This window comes from Phoca vitulina, unplaced genomic scaffold (genome assembly GCF_004348235.1).
Source record: "Phoca vitulina isolate PV1807 unplaced genomic scaffold, GSC_HSeal_1.0 scaffold7, whole genome shotgun sequence".
NCBI classification, from domain to species: Eukaryota; Metazoa; Chordata; class Mammalia; order Carnivora; family Phocidae; genus Phoca; species Phoca vitulina.
In genome coordinates this window covers 35,534,999-35,561,398 of record NW_022589710.1, presented here as the reverse complement: position 1 = coordinate 35,561,398, position 26,400 = coordinate 35,534,999, and the positions used below count along the sequence as shown (strand labels likewise).

The following is a 26,400-nucleotide window of genomic DNA, read 5'->3' as shown; positions in this document are numbered from 1 at the left end:
TGCTCATTCTATCTGAAAGCTTCGGCTTTCCTTTTCTTTTGGAAGTATTGTCTGTTGATCTATTTCCTGCTCTCTTCCCACTTTCCTTTTGCTTTCCTCATTCTATTTTCGCTCTTTTCATTTTACTGGATTGTTGTGAAGATTGAATAATACTGTCAGTAATTACTAGTACTTATGGACATGTTTGTCATGTGTCAGCCATTGTTCGGAGCGCTTTACTTAAATTAGCCCATTCCACCCGCAAACAGTGAAGAAAGCCTAGTACTGGGTTTCTCCCTAACTGCCACTGTGACTTTGGGCAGAATACTTAGTCTCTGTGTATCTTAGTTCCTTCACTTTTAAAGTGTGGTGTTATGACATAACTTCTGTAAACCACGTAAAACATGGCCTGGCACACCGTACAGGCTCAATAAATGTTAGTGGCCATTATGTGTTTTGTTGTTACCATTGAAGCAGATCGCAGTTCCTGGAATGTATTGAGTGCTCAGTAAGTGGTAGTTATTCATATTATTTAATAATACTGCATTGCATATTAGCTTTTAGGTGGTGCATTGAGTTTGGCTGAGACAGATGTGAAGTAGTAATATTCTTATAGGCTGTCTTAATTTCTAACGATGATGATTTTCTTTTTTATGAAGTGATACTGGTGCTCATATTCAATGGCTGTGATCCAAATATTTAGTAGATATTCTGGACTTTCATAAAGGATACTCTGAGAATAACCCATTGAATTACGTGGGGAGTGGGGAGAAGATTTGGTGCTTGTAAGTAAACATTTTATGTATTTATTTTTAAAAGATTTTATTTTTTAAATTTTTAAAAAGATTTTATTTATTTATTTGACAGGGAGAGGGAGAAAGCACAAATGGGGGGGTGGGGAGCGGCAGGCAGAGGGAACTGGAGAAGCAGGTTCTCCACTAAGCAGGGAACCTGATGTGGGGCTCGATCCCAGGACCCTGGGATCAGGACCTGAGCCAGAGGCAGATGCTTAACTGACTAAGCCATCCAGGCGCCCCTAAAAGATTTTATTTTTAAGTAATCTCTACACCAGATGTGGGGCTTGAACTCACAACCCTGAGATCAAGAGTCGCATGTTTTACCAACTGAGCCAGCCAGGTGCCTCTGAATAAGCATTTTATTATTATTATTTTTTTAATTTTTTTTTTTAAAGATTTTATTTATTTATTTTGACAGAGAGAGACACAGCGAGAGAGGGAATACAAGCAGGGGGAGTGGGAGAGGGAGAAGCAGGCTTCCCGCCGAGCAGGGACCCCGATGCGGGGCTCGATCCCAGGACCTGGAATCATGACCTGAGCCGAAGGCAGACGCTTAACGACTGAGCCACCCAGGCGCCCCTCTAAATAAGCATTTTAAAAGGGAGTTGTATTGGAGTCATTTTTGGTGTATGTAGTAAAGTCAAAACTGTTTAATATTTTGCAGTCTAGATCAATCCATTCACCTTGTTCTTTACTTTTTAGCTATTAGTGGAAAATGGTCAGGTATAATAAAGCTCTTTTTTATTCAGTTAGGTTAGTCTTAAATACATGATCTTATTTATGAATGTCATGAATAAGTAACTTATGGATTGCTTTATGGCTGCTAATTGTTAACAGGTTTGACATCAGTGGAATTTCTGAGAAAGGATGGAAACACAGTGACCACTAGCAACCTTATAACAAGTTCTGTGTACTCATTAAGGAAAATAAATACAGTAACATAATGAATGAACTGTCAAAATTGGTTTTCTAGTAATATATCAGTATAGTAGGGCATCAGATGCCTTAGAACTGATAATCATAGCATGTTTAATATATTGAGTGAATAGTTGAGTCTGTTTTAGCAGTCCAAATATGATATGTGATAGTTGAACCAATTCCAGCAGGGATTTGAAGCCCTTATTAAAGGCTGTATTAATATAAATGTTAGTGGAAGGAGCAGTGGGCTTCTTGTAGTCTATAAGACATAGATTTGAATGTGGTCCCTGTTACTTACTATATGTATGATTTTGAGGAAATCATGCATCAGTTGCAAAATGAATATCAAACCTAGCGAGCCTCGCTCATAGGTTTGTTAGGATTATTGAGTAAAATAATACGTTAGAGAATGCCTTGAAAAACTTTTGAGTACTCTACAAATGTAAATTAGCATCAGTTCTACTTTCAAATATAAGGGCATTGTTTGTGGAGTGTTCTGGCTCCAACTCATGTTATGATTTTAATTTTTTGTTTAGGTTCATCAGTGGTAAGTACAAGCTTTAAGAATCCTAATCCTCAGTGTTTTTGACCACTAACTGAAATGAATAGCGTATGTATTTGTGTCTAGCTGTGTAGACATATGCATATGATAGCAGTGCTGTTCTTGACACTATGGTCAAGCATTTGTCAGAGTTTCCACTGTAAACTTCCTTTTGGATATTTTTTCATTTTAGCTTGGTTTTCCTGTGGGATAAAATTATAGGGCCTGAATGGTTTTGGGTGGAAACATTTTTTCTTTTTTTAATAGGGAATGAATACATACTATTCAAAACTGTGTGTGTTTTCTTGTATTTTATAACATTTTATCATAAAAGTTTTAAAAATACTTGTATGTATTTTTCTTTCTTTAATGATTTTTTTTTTTTGAAGATTTTATTTATTTTTTTTGACAGAGAGAGACAGCGAGAGAGGGAACACAAGCAGGGGGAATGGGAGAGGGAGAAACAGGCTTCCCGCCGAGCAGGGAGCTCGATGGGAGGCTCGATCCCAGGACCTTGGGATCATGACCCGAGCCGAAGGCAGACGCTTAACGACTGAGCCACCCAGGCGCCCTCTTTCTTTAATGATTAAAAAAATATATTAGATATTGTGACCCCATACTCATAAAGTTTTTCTTTGCTGTTGTGGTAGTTTTTTCTCTGAAAATGATCACTGTCATCAGTGTATCCAAGTTCAAAGAATGTGAATCGTTTTTATAAGCTATTAGTAGATACAAAGAGCAGTATCTTGATTGAACATCTGGATACCTATCCCAAATTAAGAAAAAATTAACTGCTTATAATTTATAAACTTAATCCTTAGACCTTTATCAGTGAATGTATTCATTGGTCTGTGTTATAAATTTTAGTGAAGTGTATTTAGAGACAGGCTAAGACTTAGAATACCCCCTTATATCCACTGACTGCCTTCTAATGGATGACTGGTCTCTTGTGCTCTGGTCTCAGATGACTGGATTGAGTGGGCACTTGACCCAAGATCATCTAATCAGTAGGCAGGCCTTTGGTCTAGGCAGTAATCTAGCCCTGAGGTTCTACTCACCAGAGATGAGGGTGACTTGGTATACCAATCAGAACCTTTATTTATTTATTTTTAAATATTTTATTTATTTATTTGACAGAGACACAGCAAGAGAGGGAACACAAGCAGGGGGAATGGGAGAGGGAGAAGCAGGTTTCCCGCTGAGCAGGGAGCCCGATATGGGGCTCGATCCCAGGACCCTGGGATCACGACCTGAGCCGAAGGCAGACGCTTAACGACTGAGCCACCCAGGCGCCCCCTAATCAGAACCTTTAAATTTGAACTTGGCATGGAGCAGTTGAAGGCAGTAGTAGAAGCTGAAGACAAGAAAAAGAGGTGTGTTAATGGTGGCGCCGTATCATAAGATTCCATAAATCCTTGTTTTTATGGATTCTGCCTTTATCAATGCTTTACTGAAGTTACTCTTATCAGGGTCACCTCCAAATCTGATGGACTCATGTCTCAGCGTTTGATACTTGTCTATATTCTCTTTGTGGAAATACACTCTTCTTTGGCTTCTGTGACACTACTCAGGTTTTCTTTCTACCTCTGTCTGTTTCTTCTCTCTTTGCTGGGTCTTCCTCCTCTACTCAGCTTGTATGTGTTGGATTTTTTTCAGGGCTCTTTGAGCTTCACTTTCTGCACTCTCACCATAGGTGATCTCGTTTATTCCATTGGCTTGAAGACCATTTATATACTGTTGGCTCGTTTCTATCTCTAGTTCAGATTTTGGTCTTGTATATGCAGTTGCTGACTGGACATCTCCAGGTATATGTTTTTCAAACATCTCCAACTTTTAACACATTCTCAGTGGAACACTTGATTTCCTCACCACAGTATTTCTTCTTTCTTTTACTTAATAACTCTTCTGTTCACCCAGCTGTTCAAACCAGACAACTGATAGTCATATTTGATTCCTTTCTGTTTCTCGCCTTCTATTCACTTGCATATTCCCCCTTCAGAATAGTTGCTGTCGGCGAGTAGTGTTGCATCTGCCTCCAGTATTTATCTCTAATTGGTCCACTTTGTCATTATCATGACTCTCTAACAGGAGTCCTCTAACCGGTTTCCCTACTTCTTCTCTTGCCTCTTTTCCATTCATTTAACTCATACTGAGCAGAGTGATCTTTTTAAAAAATACAAATTGTTCATCATCATTAGCCATCAGGGAAATCCAAATCAAAACCACATTGAGGTACCACCTTACACCAGTTAGAATGGCAAAAATGGACAGGGAAAGAAACAACAAATGTTGGAGAGGTTGTGGAGAAAGGGGAACCCTCTTACACTGTTGGTGGGAATGCAAGTTGGTACAGCCACTTTGGAAAACAGTGTGGAGGTTCCTCAAAAATTTTAAAATACAGCTACCCTATGACCCAGCAATTGCACTACTGGGTATTTACCCCAAAGACACAGATGTAGCGAAAAGAAGGGCCATATGCACCCCAATATTCATAGCAGCAATGTCTGCAATAGCCAAACTGTGGAAAGAGCCGAGATGCCCTTCAACAGATGAATGGATAAAGAAGATGTGGTCCATATATACAATGGAATATTACTCAGCCATCAGAAAGGATGAATACCCAACTTTTACATCAGCATGGATGGGACTGGAGGAGATTATGCTAAGTGAAATAAGTCAAGCAGAGAAAGTCAACTATCATATGGTTTCACTTATTTGTGGAACATAAGGAATAGCATGGAGGACATTAGGAGAAGGAAGGGAAAAATGGGGGGGGAATTGGAGGGAGAGATGAACCATGAGAGACTATGGACTCTGAGAAACAAACAGGGTTTTAGAGGGGAGCGGGGAGGGGTGATTGGTTAGCCCAGTAATGGGTATTAAGGAGGACACGTACTGCATGGAGCACTGGGTGTTATACGAAAACAGTGGATTGTGGATCACTACATCAAAAACCAATGATGTATTGTATGGTGACTAACATAGCATAATAAAATAAAAAAAAAAATACAAATTGTATGCTATGTCTCTCCTTTAAGCTTTAAAATTGCGATGGTTTTTCACTGTACCTAGAATTAAATCCGAACTCCTTACCTTTGCCTTTTGATTCTCTTCATCTTGACTTTTTTTTCACACAGTTTTCCTGACATTGCTAATTTAATTTTAATTTAATATTAAAATCAAATGCATGTGGGTTAAAACTTTTGTGTTTTTAAAAACTTGAATGGACTTGATTCCCCCCCCTTTATCTTATCTCCCTTTCCTCTTATTCTTTCTCTTAATTTAATAAAATCACACCAGATTCAAATCACAACTAGCCCTGTCTCAGTCCCCCAGGTCTTTGATTTGATTCGGTATCTCTTAGACCCCTTTGAGAACTGTTTGGGTTGTTTGATTAGCATCAGGGGAATTTCTTTAAGGCTACCAGAGTTGTTTTTCCGCTTATATATCTCTCATACACAATTATCATTGGAAGAAACTTGGAACTTTACTTCTTGTTTTTGGTGACACTTCATCTTCTCGGTTCTCTGTTCCATCCCACACTGAGCTTTCTGCCTCATTGTCAAGTTTTCTTTATTTTGTCTCTAGCTGCCCCGTGGTTCCATTTTTAAGCCTCTGTTCATTGTTCTCTATTTGCTCTGTTATTGAGCTCATATGTTCCTCTGACTTTCACCTGTATGGGAGAACTCTAAAATCTCTATTCTCTAGGGTAGCTCCATGTTTCCAAAACTATCTTGAATATTTCTTCCCTTGGATGCCTGGGAGTTAATGCATTGTCCCCAACACTAACCTTCATGAACTTCCTTGATAAATTAACTTCTCAGTCTTATGATTCCATTTTTACCAGTGGTATTATCATTCTCTAGACCTGGAAACATTGTCTTGTCTTTCCTTTTCATTACATCTGATATGACAAAAAATCCTTTTGTTTTCATCTTTTAAATGTATCTCAGACTGCCTTTTCTTCTGTTCTTCCACTGCCATCAGCTTAGGATAGGTCCTTGTAACTCCTCATGCTTAGTTTGGTGATAATATTTTGGCTAATTTGCCTCCTTCTGAACCTCTCTAAAGCACATATTTATTATGTTTGCTCTAGCCCAACATGTCTCTGTGTCAGTACACGACACCCAGATTACCCTGCATTTTTTCAGGTCCTTCACAGCCGGGTTTGCTCACATTCTTCACTCCCATCTCTGTTCCTCCCAGTCCACTGTCTCCTCTGCCTGGTCACACATATCTTCTCACATTTCACCATGCAGTGTGCTCACTCTTTACCTCCAAGCTCTTCCAGCCTAAGATGTCTTCTTACCTATCCTGTGTTTCTCTGTTGTCTTACTCATGCTTCCCTTCATTCTCATTGCCATCTGGGAGCAGTTCAACCTCTACCGCATGTCTTCTTGACCTTAAGCTGTGCCAGTGATAACACCGGGTTGAACACTCAATTTGATTCATGTTATCAGAACGTACCCGGGATCAACAAATGTTAGGTGTTCCAAAACAATTAAACAGCTAAACCTCTGTGTCATTACACTTCCTTAAATTAAATCCGAACAGAAAGAATGTTGAAGTCTTTAAGGCAGCTTAGGTGCAAAGGAAAATGTTGGAAGGCCAAAGAAGACTGGAAATCATCTTTTGAGAGACTTACCACCACAAAAAGGGTCCCTTTAAATATTAACAGAAATAACAAGCCAGCTAGAGAATCTGTATAACCCATGATAGTTGCATTTTACTTGGTACAAAGCGGAGGGAGATGACTGAACTCATGTCTGCTTCTGTTTGTGTTAAGGAATCCATTAGGAAGATTAGCCCTTCCAGGTGGTCCTGCCTAGGGTATGGTGTAGGCATTAAATGAAAAAATAACAGTGGTTTAGTGATAAGGAAACTCATGTTACTCTTTAGCAGAAGTGATAAAGTGTACAGGTTCCAGATTGCCTGGGTCTGAAGCTCAGCAGGGCCCCTTTCTAGCTATGTGAAAGTCACTAAATACCTCTGGGACTCAATTTACTACATGTAAAATAAGGATAGTAATATCCGCTTCATGGCATTGTGGAGAGGATTAAATGAGTTAATACACATAAATTGCTTAGAACAGTGACTGTCTCAGAGTATGTGCTTACTAAGTTTTTACTATTATTATGTATACATGATATGACTGGGAAAAGATGACTCATTCCCGATTTTCAGAAAGAACTATTTATTGTGAAACAGGAAATGGCTCTTTAGAATGTGTATCTTTTTTTTTAATGACTGCTCTGTCCTTGGTGACCCTTGTTTATTTTGGCTTATTCATTCATTAACAAGTATTTTTTTTTTTTTTAAGATTTTATTTAATTGTTTGACAGAGAGACAGCGTGAGAGAGAACACAAGCAGGGGGAGTGGGAGAGGGAGAAGCAGGCTTCCCCCTGAGCAGGGAGCCTGTTGCGGGGCTTGATCCCAGGACCCTAGGATCATGACCTGAGCCAAAGGCAGATGCTTAATGACTGAGCCACCCAGGCGCCCCTTAACAAATATCTTTTAACATTGTTTATAGTGTTGCAGATCCTTAGAAGGGCAGAGTGTAGGAGATCATTATGTTTTCTTTTTTTTTTTATAAATTCAGTTTTTCTTTTTTAAAGATTTTATTTGTTTGACAGAGAGAGACAAAGCGAGAAAAGGAACACAAGCAGGGGGAGTGGGAGAGGGAGAAGCAGGCTTCCCGCTGAGCAGGAAGCCCGATGCGGGGCTCGATCCCAGGACACCGGGATCATGGCCTGAGCCTAAGGCAGACGCTTAACGACTGAGCCACCCAGGCGCCCCTGAGATCATGATGTTTTCAATAGATTCTGAAAAAGATTCCAGTGAGGGTTCTATGAATAAGGGTCTCGTGGTCCATCTGGATCTCTGAACAATCTGTAGATTAAGCATCTGATTTCATCAGAAGGTTGAAACATACACAATTTTGTATGTGTTTTCCATTTCCACAGAGAGCCTGGTGCATGTTTTTCCAGATTTATGTAATATGAGCATTTCTGAGATCTAGATGAATGTCTTTCAAAACAATTTCCGCTGAGCTTGCTGCACTTGGCCCTTTTCAAAGAGACATTGTAATTTGCATGTGATACTTGGGAACTCTTAAGTCTTTGGACTTCAGGGAATGGCAAGAAGTGGCTCAGAAGCTACTGCTTGGTCAACTTTGTGGTATCAGGGTGCACTAATGGTACAAGCAAGCAATGTAAATTTTTAAAACTTCAGAATAAGATATATTTTCTTTTTGTCAAGATTTTTTTCCCCCTAATATCTGTTGATAAAGGTTGCTTTATGATTCTGTGAAAGTAGAGTAGTTGTGGCTTGAGGGACTCTAAATAATTTGCCCGTTTTGTGTCTGAAATTCCCATTGTTGAAATTTGGCCTTTGGATGAAGCTGTTTTGTTATTGTTCTTCTGAAGTCTTTGCAATAATGTAAATATGTTTCTTTGTAGGGGTAAACTCATTGTCCCTTTAGCAGCCAGGGGAGTCAAACACCATAGTTTCAGAGGACAGAGGCAGATTTTTGTAGGTGTGGAAAGGTCATGAGAACAGGGTGTGATTGTGGTAGAAATACTGTGTGCCGTGGCAGGTGGGGGTGGGGGGTTGGAGGGGGGCTGTAAAAAGGGAGGTAGAGGATGAGGGGGATGTCCATATTTCTGCTGCCACTACATTTGTCCAAATTAATGTCAAAGAATTATTCTACTGGTATTAAATTTATCATACTTTTCTGGTTCTATGTAATGAAGCTCTTTCTATACCATTGCTAGTAAAACTGAATGTCGTACAGCCTCAGTTTTCTTATCTGTAAAATGAGAATATTAATGCCTACTTTGTGAGATTTTTATTTTTTATTTTTTTAATTTTTATTTATTTATTTATTTGACAGAGAGAGACACAGCGAGAGAGGGAACACAAGCAGGGGGAGTGGGAGATGGAGAAGCAGGCCTCCCGCTGAGCAGGGAGCCCGATGTAGGGCTCGATCCCAGGACCCTGGGATCATGACCTGAGCCGAAGGCAGACGCTTAACGACTGAGCCACCCAGGCGCCCCTTGTGAGATTTTTATAAGGCTTTAGTGGGAGAACACATGGAAAGACCCTAGCTGGAATATTGTAGGTCCTTGCCAAGTGCTTTTTCCTTTCCTTTCAACTTGGTCCATGAAATTTACTTAATAGCATTTTCTTGCTCTTATTTATTCATGTTAATCTTACTGTCCACCAGACTGTAAATTTTTTTGTGGATAAGTACCATTTTTTTTCATTCTCTGCATTATAGTACCTTGTACCTTTTCCATCATAGTGCAACCTGTTTTACATTTATTTATATGACCATTTAATTAGGTTTTCTTTACTTTTGGTCTGTAAGCTCCATGAAGGCTAGGACCTTATTTGATTTTGCTGAGAAATGTAAATTTAAGGCCTAGACTAGTTCCTGGCATGCAAGAAGTGTTCCATAAATATTTGTGGAATAAATGAATGGATGATTGATTAGTAAGTTAAACATAGTAGTTTCTAAGCAAATACTTGTTCTGGGAAGGTTGAAACTACCTATCATATTCTTTCCAGACAGCCTGAAGCCTTGTAGGGGGCTATAAAAAGTTTGCAGAATTTTAGCTAATGCCTTAGATCTTTAAATAACAGGGTGTGTGGAAAAGAGAAAAGGTTTACAAAATACTTTGAAGTGGTTCAGTATTTAATGTTATTTTAGTGGGAGGTCAATAAGGTTTGTTACGAATATGTTATTATGAAGAACTCTTTAAGTGTAAATTACTATTATTACTTTCAGCTAATATTTATAAGTATTAACATCTGTGAATACTAATATTAAAATTTAGATTGGAAGGACAGAGCTGTCAAACACTACTTGTTTTCTTTCCTTTGCAAACTTTGCATAAACCTGATTATATCTGAGGGGAGCTTTGAGGATGTTTGAGAACCGGGTGCGTCCTGGTTAGTAGTGCTTCTCCAGATTGTTGAATTCTTCATAAATTCTTGCTTTTCTGTCCCAGAGGCTCTGTTAGTGCGTCATTCATTCATCCAAATGCCAACTCCCTTCCTCCTCCAGGATTTGGGCACTTTGCTGATGCCTGGCCTGGTAGCTGAATCATTTCACACATCAAACTGAGTCAGTTTCTTTACCTTTCCTCTAATCAGATTACAATTTTACTTTGAAATAATCTCACTGGATATTAGTAGGCTGAGCTCAATACTGTTGCACAACTGGATACACACAAAAGAAGGGAAGAAGCCCTATATGTGTCAGCAATTTATGTTGTTCATTTGATAAGTGTTTTTTTAAAAAGCTGACATTTATTGAACATTTTTCTTTTTTAAAGATTTTATTTATTTATTTGACAGAGAGAGACACAGCGAGAGAGGGAACACAAGCAGGGGGAGTGCGAGAGGGAGAAGCAGGCTTCCCACGGAGCAGGGAGCCCGATGCAGGGCTTGATCCCAGGACCCCGGGATCATGACCTGAGCCGAAGGCAGACGCTTAACGACTGAGCCACCCAGGCGCCCCTATTCAACATTTTCCATGTACCAGGCACTCTGTGAAAATTTTATGTATTCTCTCATGAAGTTCTCAAGCTATCACTGTGACAGAGCTACTATTCTTAGAGTCATTTTGCAAAGGACACCAAGGCCAAACAGTGCTTTTTAACAGTAATTAGCAGCTGAAGTTTGAGCACTTACTGTGTTCTGGACATTGTTCTATGTGTTTTTATTTTTATTCACTCACATAACCCTTAAGTAAGCCCCATGAGGTACTATTATTATGCCCTTATTTATATATGAGGAAACTGAGGCACAGACACTCACCTATGGCTTCCCAGCTAGGAAGTGGCAAAGCCAGGCTTGGAATCCGGGCTGTCTGATTTTGTCGCCCATTGTCTGAACTGCCACAACACACACCCCAGATTGTCTAGCTGCTACGCGGTAGAGAGTGATTAGAGCCTAGGCTCCCTAATTTCAAAGTGTGGGTGTGTGTGGCCCAAAGAACAACCTCAGCCATCTGGAAGAATGCAGAATGGGTTTACATTTTTTTTTTTCAAGTTCCCAATTGTGCCAAAAGAAATTGACTTAATTTGTAAATGTTTCTGAGATGTTCCTCCAGAATAACAACTGGCAGACTTTTGAAATAGTGGACTTAGTTGTCCAGCTTAGTTTTAATTTAGTTTTAACTATTACTCTTAATAATGCCAGATCCTATTTCTTATATTTGGCCTGGCTCCTTAAGTGGAAGATACAGTTATGGAATATGTTTTCTGAAAGGGAAAGTCATTATAGTATAAGTGAAGAGAAAATGTTTGTACTACCTGATGGCATGTTTAGCTAAGCCCTAGGGTACTACATTGGGCGAAGAATGCTGAATTATATCAAGATTCAGAAAAAAGGCTTGTGCTTAGAATTGCATCATCAGCATGCATATCTTTAGGTTTCAGTGACTTTTTCTACCCTTGCTGAGAACATTTGTGGCCAGGATGTCAGTGGCAAAGAAGGGACTTAAGTTGTAAATATCCTGGCTTAAACTGGTATCCTATCTTACCATTCAGTGTTTTATTTTTTTTTTTTGAAGATTTTATTTATTTATTTGACAGAGAAAGAGAGCAAGCGCTCGCCAGCACATGCAGGGGGAGTGGATGGCAGAGGGAAAGGGAGAAGCCAGGCTCCCCGCTGAGCAGAGAGCCCTGTGCCAGGCTCAATCCCAGACCCTGAGATCATGACCTGAGCTAAAGGCAGACGCTTAACCGACTGACCCACCCAGGTGCCCCTCATTCAGTGCTTTAAAATGCTTCTTTGTTCTGAAAGTGTTAAGCTTTCTAGACACATTCTTTGTGTTTTATAAAATCTTTGTATCACTGTTCTTGAAGTTTTAATTTTGGAGTCATGCACTCACAATTATGCATACCTGTATATATACATCCATAAATACATACTTGTAAGTTTCTCTCTATTGTTCTATGCTTGACAGCACTATTTTCATACAGACTAAAAAATAAGGTTTTAAAATGGATTTCATTTTTCTTAGTATGATGTTTCAAATGTGAATTTTGGATTTCCTCAACGATTATATTACATATGGGCTTCACATTTATGTTTAATTTATATTAAGTAATATGCCTTGTATGAAGCATATGTGAATTCCACAATAAGTGGGATGTACTGCATGGTATCACTGGATTTTATTGTCCAGATGATGACTTTAATTATAAATGTACACTCTTGGGATTAGAGGCCATTCTACCACTCTATTCACTCAGTCCTGTCACTCTCAGGAGCTTAAGGTCTCATATTTAAAACTCCCAACTGAGGTTCAGAAATAGCATCTCTAAGCTGGCATTGCAACATTGGATTGACTCTTTTTTATACTTCATATCTTTTTTTAAAAGAAGTTTAAGATACCTTTGGTGTCAACTGTAAGTTGTGAAATAACAGTGGGCTTAATTGATGTTAATATGATATCTATGTATGTATGTATCTAATTTGTTTTTAAACCTTATATCATACTGTTAAAATAGCTGCAGGTTCATCCCATCCTGAACTGATTCACATCAATGTTAATCCTCAAAACAAATGGGAAGTAGATAGGCCATTTTTTATCCCTTGTAGAAGTAATCTCTGGGGTTGGGGAAACCCTCAATTAACTGAAATACTTGAAAGTAATGTGATCTTTTATTGGTTTTATTTTATTTTTTGGGGTGGAGGATCAAATGAAAGGTAAGTGCTTGCTGAAAATTTGTAATCCATTAATTTACTTCTTTGCTTTATAACCACGACATAAGTAAAAATAGTCTTTTTAAAGGTTTTTGTTGCTCATACCTTTGAACCCAGCTAAAAATTGGGCTTCAACAGTTTTGACTCTCAAAGACATCTTGGAACTTTGTCCTATTAATTCCTTTTTATTAGATTATGATTTTATGGCTTGCTCCCTGTTTTAAAAGCCAAGTGCAGAAGAGAAGAGAAATTATGGTATGTGAGTGTTTTAAATACTGTAGGTGGCCTCTGTTTAATTCAGGTTTGATATTATTAGAATAAAATTTCAACAAAAATTTAATATTTGTAGAAATGCTTCAGAATTTATTTTTTAAATGGTTTTAAAGGGGCGCCTGGGTGGCTCAGTTGGTTGAGAGTCCAACTCTTGATTTCAGCTTGGGTTGTGATCCCAGGGTTTTGGGATTGAGCCCTTCCTTTGGCTTCATGCTGGGTGTGGAGCCTGCTTGGAATTCTCTCTGTCCCTCTCCCTCTGCCCCTCCCCATCTTCTATAAATAAATAGAGAGCTACATAGACAGACAGACAGTTTTAAAATAACTTTGAAGCTATGCCAAAATCAAGCCCCAGGTTGGGGAACCTGCTTCTCCCTCTGTCTGCCACTCCCCCTACTGGTGCTCTCTCTCTCTCTCTCTCTCTGACAAATAATAAAATCTTAAAAAAAAAAACAAACCAGAAAATAGTTTTAATGGGAGCTGTAAAATAAGGAATTGAATCCATGCTGTATGTTATAGATACTTGGTGGATGTTTGTCAAATGAATGGTAACTTTGTGAGAAGCACTTTCCATCTTACAAATGGCTTTTTCACTGAATCCTCACTCAACCCTGTGAAGTACATTTTCTCAATTTTGCAGATGAGGAGACTAATGCTCAGAGCAGGAAAGGTGTGATTCCAGTTCAGAACCAGAGTCAAGGCCAAAGTCAATGTGTTTCACAAAGCCCAAGATGATCTCCTACAGCTGCTCATACCTTACTCTTTTGATCCATCTCCCCCACTTTCCACTCAGGCTCCAGCCACGTTTGCTCCTTTGCTGATGCTCAGATTCACCAGCACACTCCCTGCCTCAGAGTACCTTCGCACTTACTATCCCTATGCTTGGGCCACTTTCCCCCCAGAGGCCCTCTTGGCTAACTACCTCACTTCCTTCATGTGTTTGCTCAAATGCTGTCTTCCAGGTGACTACTCTATCTAAAACCTTACCCTCCAACCCCAGCATACTATTGCTCTGCATACTATTTTCCCCCATAGTGTATACCATATATTGTATTATTTTTAGTTGCAGTTATTTGTTTTCTTGTGCTAGAATGTAAAGCTCTGTGAGGGAAGGGATTTTGTCTCTTTGTTGTGGTATTCCAGCAGTGCTGGGCCCTCAGTGGGAGTTCAATGAATATTTGGCGAATGACTGACTGACTGAATAAGTGAGTGTAAAGCCTATGCCATTTGCACTAAACCTTCCAACTTTTCACTTATTAATGGTACACTTGGCAAAATCATCAGGTTATTTTGGCTCTGGAGGGCATTCCAAATTATACTACTTCATTAATGTACATTCATCTTCATTTTGACTTTTTCTCTGTTGTATTTTTCTCTCATCCTTGAATATAAACCATTTTGTTTAAGAAATCAACTAGATTTTTTCAATGAAGTATTAGAAAATAAAGCATTATTTTATTAGATATTAGTAAAGGAAGGTGATACTTCAAGAAACTAAGAAACTGCATTTTTAGTTAGGTTTTTTGTCAGGTAAGCTGGCCTTTTCCTTTTAAATTCATAAATACTGTTATCATGAAAAACATCCTTGTCTGTCTTTCCTTTCCTTTCCTTTTCCATTTCCTTTCCTTCCTCCTTCCTCCCTTCCTTCCTTCCTTCCTTCCTTCCACCTTTTTTGAAATATAATTGACAATATAACATTGTATAAGATGTATAACATGATGCTAACACCTCCATTTGGTCACATAATTACCATTTCTTTTTTGTGGTGAGAACATTTAAGGTCTACTCTCTAAGTAACTTCCAAGTCTGTATTATTAACTATAATCACCATGCTGTACATTAGATCCTTGAAACTTACTCATTTTATATCTGGAAGTTTGTACTGGATGTTTGACCAACATCTCTCCATTTCCCCCACCCTTGAGAACCTGGTAGCCATCATTCTAGTCTCTATGAGTTTGGCTTTTTTAGATTTCACATATAAATGAAATAATATAATATCTGTCTTACTGTCTGACTTACTTTGCTTAGCCCATCCTTATTTTTTAATTTGCACTTTATAACTTGGTATTATTAAAATATTAGGAAATAATTTAATTTAATATTAATACTAAACCTTTCCCTCTATTCTTCAGTATAATTTTATTTCCAGAGAAATAAAGTTCTAATTTAGAATTGGAAACATGGAGAAAGAAGATGCAATATGTAGAATTTATTGACTGAACCTGTATCTGTTGTGTACTTACATATTCTAGAAACTTCTCCTTGGGGCTGGGTATTAAAAGATGAACAAAACATGTGTTTGATGCACTGGTTTAAAAAAGTCCCAATATTATGTGGCAAGTACTTCAGTGGAGGTATGTGTAAAGTTTGTGCACATTTTTATGTTACCTAATTTTGAAGGACTGCATGGCTGCTGTAAAGTGAGACTCTCCTGTACTGTTGTAGGAATATGATTATCTTCTCAGCTTTTATGGTCATCTAAACACAGTTGAAATTGGTATATCATTACAGCTAGAACTCAGTTATCTATGCTACTAGACGAATGGTGGACCAAAGGAGCGATACGGCCCCAAATTCCCAGATACAGGCCTGTGGAAAAGTTGTTCCTGGTGCCGGGCAAAGTGAACAGTAAATAGGAGGAAGGAAGGTCAAGGCGGGAAGAGCACACGATGGTGCGTGCGTGCGTGTGCGTGTGTGCGGGCGCATGTGCCACCCTCCTTCTTTGCGAAGAATTGCCTTTTATTCTGAGATCGTCCTTTCTCTTCTCTTACTATTCAAAAGAGCCTTTTTTTTTAAAAATGAAATTATAGTGAAAATAAATGGTGGCTACTTAACTATTTTAATGACTTTATGTAGAAAAAAAAGTCAACCTGTTTTTTTTGTAATTTCACTGATAGGTAAGATCCTCAAAAAAGGGACTTGCTGACAAAGATGCTTTAGAACACTGTGTGATTCTTGGAGCCCTCTGTAAGCTTCAGGAATTTCTTGTGTTCAGAGGCCCTGGTTCCATCTCTGGAAATAAGCCCTTAGGTGATGAATTAATAATAGAGAGATTGACTCTGTCAAGCAGAGGCTTTGGTGGCTTCTGTCCTGTGGGTGAGTTTGGTGGCAGGAAAGTAATCTACACCTATAATTAGGAATTGATCAATTTTAAAATGTTTTATTTCTTGTCCTGACAAGTTTCAGTGACTGGCTTGGCATTAGAAGATAAAACATGAGGGATAGCTAATATGAAGGGTTAGAAACGGAAGTATTTACTAGAAGTTTGTGTGTGTGCAGTGTGCACACGTGTGCATGCGTGTGTGTGTTTCCCTCTTCTGATTGGAACATAGCGTCAAAACCATGCGAAAGCCTTGAATCCTGTAATTTTGCTGCTGCAGCCACTAGTTTGCAACTGGTGACCTTCGGGTTTTACTTATAAAGTGGAAAGCATGGATTTGTCAGCTTTTGGGCAAGGAAAACTGGAGAAATCCACGAAAGAGTAATAACAAATATAGGTGTTGATTGTCCAAGTTGAGTAGAATAATTAATGTATTGTTATTTAATAAGACTTTAAGTTACCGTCTCCATTGTTCACTAGTTTAGGGCTGATTTTATACTGTTTAAGTTTTAAAATACGTAAATGCTTATAGAACAGTCAATCACATTTTCCTTTGCATTTAGATTACAACTTTCCTTAACCAGATAGCTAACTGTGATAGTTTATCCATAGCTCCAGTGGTGGTGCTGGTTGTTAGTTGCTGTGATTTATCACCATCACCGTCATCCATCGTTGTTGGTACTGGTGCCGGCTCTGGGATAAGACGACCTGGGTTCGGAGACCAGCTGCAGCTCTTCGTACTGGGTGATGTTGGACAAGTGACTTAGCTGTTCTGGGCCCCAGTCCTTTCTTCTGAAAAACTGGGATAGTAATAGTGGCCACTCATCAGGTATTCTGCGGATTAAAAGGGGATGATGTACGTAAGGAGCTTATTAGTACAGTGCTTTGCAGTAGTCAGTGTTGTCATTCTTTTACCTTGAAATATCAGCACTGGCCTTTTCTGTCTTTCAGTTTGTTTAAACTTATTTAATACTCACACCTTGGTCTCATATTTTTGGATCCTATTTTATGTGTAGCCATTTTTTGAGACATGTTTTGAACCTGTGAAAAAAGTGCACACTAATAATCAGCAAAGTGTTTTCTGATCTTCCTAATAGATTGGAAAGAGTTCTAAAAGCAGCCCACTGTCCATTCACTTCTTTCCAGCCCAGGCGAAGAAGGATGCTTTCACTGTTGTAGATGTGCCCAGGGACCTTCCTTTGCGTGGAAATGGGAAGTTTTCATGGTTAGTTTTAAATAAACTAAAAGAAAGAATTTCAAAGGTGCAGAAGATGAAAGAAGGATTTTATAGTTATTACTTTAAAAACAGTGGCTTTCAAGCGTGGCCTCACATTGAAATCACTTGAGATGCTTTTAAAAAATACGTAGTTGTGGAAACAACGTACCACCACCACCATTGTCGGCAATGGTTTTTTAACCCACTGCTTTGAATACAGTAATGAAGTAATTAGAATGGTCAAGTCTTTCATGCTTGCTTTATTTGTTTGTTTATTTATTTTTAAAGATTTTATTTATTTGACAGAGAGAGACACAGTGAGAGAGGGAACACAAGCAGGGGGAGTGGGAGAGGGAGAAGGGGGCTCCCCACTGAGCAAGGAGCCCGATGTGGGGCTCGATCCCAGAACCCTGGGATCATGACCTGAGCTGAAGACAGACGCTTAACAACTGAACCACCCAGGTGCCCCTTTCATACTTATTTTAGCTAACATGTTAGTTTTGGGGTAGTTTCTTATTTGTTTATTTACATTGAAATAACTTGTGAAATCAACATGTTATACTTAGGTCTAGTTCATAGGACATGAAGCTTAGTATTATTACTTGATTCATGAGAGATAGAGAGAAGGCAGAGTGGGAGGGAGAAGCAGGCTCCCAGGGAGCCTGATGCCGGACTTGATCCCAGGACCCTGGGATCGTGACCTGAGCTGAAGGCAGACGCTTAACTGACTGAGCCACCCAGGTGCTGTCATTAGAAAGATTTATAGTTTTGTCTCCCTGTTTTGATGAAATATTGCTGGTTGTATTTGTAATTTTTTGGGTGTCGAAAACATCCTAATTCAAGCATAGTTCACTAATAAAAATAGGATTCCGTTCAATTTTCCTGAAATATGTGCTACAGAAAGAATGCCTCTTAAGTGTGTGTTTAGAAGTAAACTCAGTGGCAAGGATTTGGACAAACCACATGGTCAGGCAGTTAGCCATTTTACCACTTGTACCAGCATGCCATGCCTCAGTTCTTCAAGGCTAAGTCAACTTTATATGTTAGTGCTAAGCTCTCATTACTACTATGAAACTAGTTTTCTGTAAATATAGGTTCATGTGCTTTATGCAAGTAAGAGTCTTATTGACCTTGTTGAAGTTTTAGAGGGTTGTGTGTGAGGGACTGATAGCATACATGGATGGGGATTTATACACCTTAGGGAAAGTTCTAAAGAGATGAGATGGGAGGGGGGGATCAAAGACCATGTTTATATTCCCATCTGTGCTGGTACCTTTATTTTTTGTGAGAGTTGGAGAAATGCACGTAAAAGGGCCAAGTAATAGCTTAGGACATTTTCAGGTGAAAAGCATTGTTAGTTTAGTAGGATTTTATTTCACATCTTTTGAATTGAAATAATTGGTTATAAATACTGTTCATTAGGAGCTCAAATAATGTTACTGCTTAGCTTCCAGTGCAAGCATCATTTTATATAAATGTTTATTCACTATATTTCCACATCCATTTTAACAGTCTGTGTGTTGATAAGTTATCAGCCTACATCATTATTTTTTCTAAATCAATTTGCATTTTTTCCTGTGATGACATAGCTAATAAATGTTATAATGATGTGGGCCTTCTTTATTTGATTGGCCTATTTGCAAGTGTGGATTTAATATTCTGATTTTCAACAACTTAAGTTGAATGGAGTCTTAGAGCACCAGACGCAAAGGACACCTAGCTTATGTTTTATTTCTTCTACCTTTGCTACTTTTTGCTTTGCAAAGTCCTGACTGAGTCAGGCCCCGAGGGAAGATGGGCCAATAATTGGATCCATGATCCTGTGCCCCAAACATTAGATGGGATGGAATGATGGAAGCTGTTCACTAGGGTGGAATGAGCTGCTTTTGCCAATTACAGACAAACATCTAATAAACAACCAGCCCTTGAAATCATAGTAAGGGTGAGGAGAGGTGTATGTGTGTGCATGTGTGCATTAATGTGTGTGTGTGTGGGGGGTTGGGCTGTGGCTAAAATGTATATAGCTCCTATTGCCTGTTCTTGAGACACAAGGAGAATCTTTCTCTCTCTCTCTCTTTGAGGGAGAGAGAGAAGGGTTGGGGGAGAGGGAGAGAGAGAATCTTACCTAGTGTGGAACCTGACTTGGGGCTTGATATCACAACCCTGAATCATGACCTGAGCTGAAATCAAGAGTCAGATTCTTAACCAACCGAGCTTCCCAGGTGCCCTGAGAATCTTTGTCTCTTAATTTGAACTTTCATCTTCCCTCTACTGTTGAATTCTATATCCATGTTCCCACTCCTTCTTGTACTTGTAAATTTTAAAATTATTTGGTATGAACACCTTGGAAGTGAGTCATTTTCCCCAGCTTATTGATGAGAATTGATAAGAGGATGCTGGGAGATGGTAATAGAAAAGGCATATGGGAGGGGTGCCTGGGTGGCTCAGTCAGTTAAGCGGCTGCCTTCAGCTGGTCATGATCTCAAGGATCCTGGGATCAAGTCCCACATCGTGCTCCCTGCTCAGCGGGGAGTCTGCTTCTCCCTCTGCACATGCTCTCTCCCTCTCTCTCTCAAATAAATCAAATCTTAAAAAAAAAAAAATTTAAAAAAATTAAGAAAAGGCATATGGGAGAAAATACCTAATGCTTAAAAGGAAAAAGAGGGACAGTACAGTGAGAAATGTAACTGCCAAGTGGATTGACCACTTAGCTGGTTACTACATTATTTTCTTGGGTGAGAAACATATTCTGGAAATCAGCTTAATTTTTAAGAGTAGTTCTGGAGCAGTAGAATCTGACCGTATGAATCTTACCAAGCTATGATAGTTGGCTCATTTATCTCCCCTTTAAACAAATACTAACATTGGATGGATGGGTTGTTGTGCTAATGACCTTCATGGTATTATATAACCACTTATTGATTCCTCATTATTTATGGTCATGATTCTATGGAATTCTTCTCCCGGGGGTTAGGGATGGCCTGCGTAGACCAGAGGTTTCCATTGGAAGAGAGATGACACAAGCATCACTGCCTGGTCTGCTTTGGGATTCTGAGATGACCTTTAATTTTTCTGAGTTACATTCATTTCTCCATGACTGTTAATCTCCCCCCCGCCCCCCAATCTAAGTTACTTTAGAAGTGTTTAGATTTTCAGGTGGCTTGGATTTGGGAGGTGGGTCATTTTGGATTGTTAAAATCTAGTGTTTGTGCTTCATGTTCAAAATGTATTGCCTCATTTCTTCTTTTTATCATTTATGGTATTTTCTTTATGGCCTAGTGCCTGATACTTTTTATAAATGTTTCTTGACAAAGATATTTATTATCTGCTCCTGGGACTGGTTCCATAGACATTAAACTTATATCATTGAAACATTCTGGACTACTCCAAGTGTTTCTTCCCTGATCCTAGCCTGTTGTACATTTTCACATTACCCCTTTACATATCTCACTGGGATTAGCGAGATGAAGGCAAGGAGTTTGGGAGCAGCATAGCTATTTGAGGCAATCCGAGAGCCAGACATTACAAGAAGAGCCCTTTGCGCAGACTGATTTAGGTTCTCCTTCAGTGAGAATGAAAAAAATTTTTTTAAATTGTTGCCGTAATGGAATTGGTTCTTTGAGGAACACTCCCCACTCTTTTTCTTTCAGTCTGTCTTGATTACTTCAGTTCTTTAATTAAAGGAGAGAAGAGACGATCATCTTAGAAGAATTTAGTCTATGATAAAGGATAAAGAATAGCTTATTGCTGTATGTGTTAATCTTGGGAATGGGCTAGAGGGGAGATAGAGAAGGGGTTCAGCCTGATCCATTATGAATGGGGCATGTTGGAGATTAATTGGTTGATTTCTTTCTGTGTTCTTTCTCTTTTTATCTCTGCACACACCCTGTTTTATGAAATGTGATATTCCTTTTGCCTTATATTGAGTTTGATTGTTGCACAGTGGTGAAGAGTCCTGGCTCTGGAGCCAGTCTGCCTGGGTTTGAATCCTGTCTCCACTGCTTGTTAACTGTATGATTCTGGGCAAGTCACTGAATTTCTTTGTCTTGATTTTTTTCATCTGTTAAATTGGAAATAGTACCTACTGCATAGAATTGTTGGTGGGATTAAATGATATAATATGTGAAAATGCTTAGAATAGTACATAATAAATGTACCCAAAGTGCTTAGTAAATGTAAGCTATTATCATTATTCCATTAGGCAGATGGATAGCCAGCTTCACATTTGCCTATGACATTACATCAATTTGGATAAAGAATAAATTTCAACTGCCTAACAACAACAGCAACAAAAGACTAAATGTTAATTGCCTGAATTTTTAAAATAGCCAAATAGATGAACCTCTTGAGTATTATTGCAGTGACCACAAAGATTAATCATTGTTGTCACTACTTAAATGATGGTTTGCTTTTTGGAGGAAGGGCTATCATTTATAGATGCTTTCATAATTCATATGTGCTGAGTTATACAGTTCTCCATGTAGATGGTCCTTTTTTTTTTTTTTTTTAAAGATTTTATTTATTTATTTGACAGAGAGAGAGAGATAGCAAGAGCAGGAACATAAGCAGGGGGAGTGGGAGAGGGAGAAGCAGGCTTCCCGTGGAGCAGGGAGCCTGATGCAGGGCTTGATCCCAGGACCCTGGGATCATGACCTGAGCTGAAGGCAGACGCTTAACGACTGAGCCACCCATGCGCCCCTAGATGGTCTTATTTTTAAGCTTTATTAAAGTTACTGTAACAAAAAGAGGATTAATTACAATTTCTCCTAATGATTTTAGCCTTAATGTTACATGAATAAGATTGTTTTTCCCTATGCAGCATCAGAACTTCCATTCAGCTTTGAGGTATGGGGTCTAGACAATTTAGAACTTACAAGACTTCAATAATTAACCATAATGGTCCTATGCATGTAACTAGTCATTGGTTAAGGATATATAGCTATGTTCATAAGCAGCCTCGTTTAGTATTTTTTTAAAATTAGTTAATTTATTTTGAACACCTGAAGCAGGTAGCAATTAAAGAGAAAGCTTGGTCTGACTAAATTTAGTTCTTATAGTCTAAAGCTAGATTTTTTTTTTGAAAGTGATTAAGTATAGGGGCATAGATTAAGACATCTCACAGCTTAACTCAAATCTCAAAGTCTTTTATTCTAAGATACATTAATTAGGCTTTTGGGGACCTATGGGGGTGGTGGTGGGAGGGGAAACATACTGGTTAAGAATAATTTCTGAATTTACATCTCGTTTTTAGCAGTGATGTTCTGTATACCTTCAAAAATACTGAGTATTTCTTGTTCCCTTGTATCTGGTAGAGAAATCCTATGTTTTCAGGTGTCCTGTTCCCTCTTATCTAGGTTTACCTTAAAGTTGATGTCAGTGTTTTGGGGGAATTATCTATGAGGTCCTGGGTACCTGGGCTAGCGCTTGGGTTGTGGGATGTGAGCAGGGGAAGAGGGCGGAAGAGAGGAGTCATGTGGACCCTTGTATAGGAGCCTAGCTCTCACTCCCTTCTGCTGGGGCTGCTGGTGGTTGTAAGGTGGGTGCTGTTAATTGTTGCACTTACCTCCAGAGACTAGGTGGCCCATGCTTTACGGCTGCTGTAAAGCATTTACTGGGAGGCTGGCAACTGAGGGTGGTTGCAAGTGACTGGCCAAACATTGTTAAAGTCCTTCTTGAGTAGTACAAAGGGAATGTGGAAATGTGGTTAGAGACCTGGGCACTGTGCCCAGCTCCGAAACTCATTCATTGTGGGACCTCAGTGACTACCTCTAATTTTCTTTTTGGAAAAATGGAGAATAATAATATAATGCTTACCTCTAAGAATGTTTTGAGGATTGATGAGTTAATCACCTTGGATGAAGGCAAGAGCCTACTCTGGTCATAATTTCATTGCCTTTGCAGAGAAGTTCCAGTGTGGGGAATAAAGTAGTGAAAATAAAACAGGAATTGAATGGGCTGTCCACAGCTTGGTGTATTTCAAGTCCAGCTGTAGATCAGGTTTTCATTCTAACCGGGGAATTTTAACCTAAAATTTTTATCTAGTTTTTAGAAATGACACCAAACCAAATGTCTCATGTGCCGTTTGTGGGAAAAGAACAGATGTTTATTCTGAGAACATATTAATGAAGATGCTAGTGGTTTTCTCCCACTGTAAGGGAATAAGATGGGTCAAAAGAGAGAGCATAGATTTAAGTAGAGTTTGCTCTTATTGTCCCATTACTGGTGTGTTCTTTTTGAGAGAATTGATATTACTTCATTTTGTTGGTTTTTCAAGTTTCTTTGACAAAGAAACTTCATAGATGTCAAGCCAAAACAAAACAAAAAATATAAACACACACATACAACAGTTGCTTTAAATACCAAGGATGTCAGCATGAAATTAAAATGAATTTACTGACATTTCTGCTTTGAAATTTTTTAGTAAAACTAATTTAAACCAACAGTGACAACTTCTGGCTTTACCTTATAATGGGAAGTTTGACCTTTTTCAGTGTTTTTGGCTCAGGGGTTTCGACATGGGGGTGTTTTTGGTTAAAACGTGCTTCAACTGTCTAATGGCTCTTGGGATTTTGGTCAATCTTTGGTTGTGGAATAGCAAATGCTGTCCATTGTGTTGGTACCATGCAGTTTTCAAAGACAAGGTCTCTGAAGTAGTGGCTGTGGTATCCCCTCCTGCCCACGTGTAATTGTTAAAAAGAACGCTGTTGTCATGTGAATTCTTATTTTTTTGAGCTTGCTTTTGAAGTAACTTTCACAGAGAATTCCTGTTACCTAGAAATTGATGACAGACTTACACCATTTCCTTTTTTTTTCTTAGACGTTCCATCCTCAGAGCAGCCTGAACTGTTCCTAAAGAAACTTCAGCAGTGCTGTGTCATTTTTGACTTCATGGACACGCTATCTGATCTTAAAATGAAAGAATACAAGCGCTCCACTCTTAATGAACTGGTGGACTACATTACAATAAGCAGAGGCTGTTTGACAGAGCAGACTTACCCTGAAGTAGTTAGAATGGTGAGTTTCTTTTTTTCGCCGCGGACACTTTTAAGCACCTTCCATAGCGACTCACAGGTGTATTTATTGCAGAGTCAGGTCACTGGAGGTCACCTCCACAAATGAGAGCCAGCCTTCTGAGAGCTAAACTAAAGTAGTCGGAACAATACTAGAATTTGAAGAGTGTGATTTCAGGAGAATGAGATCCAGAACTTTTCACCTACAACAGTACTGGAAGAATCAATGACTTCAAAATATGAAGCCAAGATTGCCAGGTATTCTTGGATTTCTGGCATTGTGAAAAGAAAAGCCACAGGAGAATCAACACGAGTTGTAGATCTGTGTTTGAAAAATATTCAAGCCTGTTGGATGTCTTGATTTTTTTTTTTTCCTCCCTGTTCATTGTGGTAAATTAGAAATGGCTTTAACCTTAATAAAATTGTGATTTGTAGAATCTAGTTAAAGCCTGTCCTGGCTTTATAAACTAATCATTGTCTTTATAATCTTGAAATCAGGGGTGATGTCTTTCATTATTTTTGAACAGTGTCTTGTACTTTGTGTGGTCATTAGGAGTTATGAGGAGAAACATTATTAGCATAATGGAAGTAACTGTGTTCTTATTGGGTCAGTAATTATATTAGTTTGGAAAAGCTGAGCCAAAATATGGTTTTCTGATAGAGTTCTATGGGAAGATTGCCTTCTTTGGCATCCCAGAAGCTCTTGGATCTAGAGAGTACGTGTTCTTGGGGGAGGAGGAGCTCTTCTGCTGACTGGTGAAATTGTGCTGCAGAGATCCAGAAGGGTCAGTGCCCCACTGGGAAGCCCTTTGGAGAATCTGGCCCACTCTCTCTGTATTGCTGAAAATCTGTCTAGCTTTTCAGTTCAACTTGTATCATTTGTATTCAACAAATACAGAACAGAGACATCTGTGGTGGAGTAGATGTGGTTAAAAGTGAATAGTTCAGATTTGGGAAGGGATGTGAATTATCATAACTTGAGAAACAATGACTGATGTATGAAGATCATTTCAAAACAACGTCCAGTGTATTCCTCAGATCTATATCTGAATGTATATTGCATTTGTTGTTAATTTGCAAGAATATCGTAGCAGAATATTTTGTAGATTAACTTTAACATTGTAGCTCTTGAGCACTGGTTCTCAACCAGGGGTGATTTTGCTTCCCAAGGCACTTTGGCAATGTCTAGAGACGTTTTTGGCAGTCACAACCAGGGGTGGAAGGGGCGTGCTACCAGCATCCCGTGGAGAGAGGCTGGAATGCAGCTAAACTTCTTATGCCGCACAGGACAGCCCCCCCAAAAAGAATTATCTGGCCCTAAATGTCAGTAGTTGTTGAGAAGCCCTGCTCTAGAGTTTGCATGCTATCTAAACTTCTTAACCTGATATTTAGGGTTTACTCTAGTCCATCTAGTTTCTGCAGAGCAAGGCCCGTTGGTTCTCATCTACCTGGGTTCTCAGCCAATAGAGGTATCCACTGTTTATAACTTCCTTCTTCTGTATCATTCCATGGATAGTCCACGAATAGGTAAGCATATACGAGCATATAGTATAAATACACAAGTAGTGGCATAGTGTACACACTTATCTGTACCTTGCTTTTTTTTTTTTTTACTTATCCATATATAATATGTATCAGTACACATCAAGGTGTCTTATTCAGTTTTACAGCTACGTAATATTTCACTGTTGGAGGCACCATAATTTATTTAACCAGTATCCCATGAATATCCTTATATGTATATACATGTCAGCTTGCCCTTCTGTGAGAACAGCTGTATATTTACTGATTTTTTTTTTTTTTAATAGCCTTTCTTTTTCCGCTGTTTCAGAGACCTTCATGTGTT

General features: G+C 38.9%; 1 protein-coding gene across 3 annotated transcripts in view; it reads left to right on the top strand.

The window, feature by feature from the left end:
- The window catches only part of PPP2R5E (protein phosphatase 2 regulatory subunit B'epsilon), a 144,403-nt gene that overhangs the window by 53,616 nt on the left and 64,387 nt on the right, over positions 1 to 26,400 (top strand). For all 3 annotated transcript variants that reach the window (XM_032405269.1, XM_032405270.1, XM_032405271.1), the window contains one exon: positions 24,362 to 24,558. In XM_032405269.1, the coding sequence (XP_032261160.1) occupies positions 24,362 to 24,558 (197 nt within the window). The remainder of the gene's footprint in view (positions 1 to 24,361; positions 24,559 to 26,400) is intronic.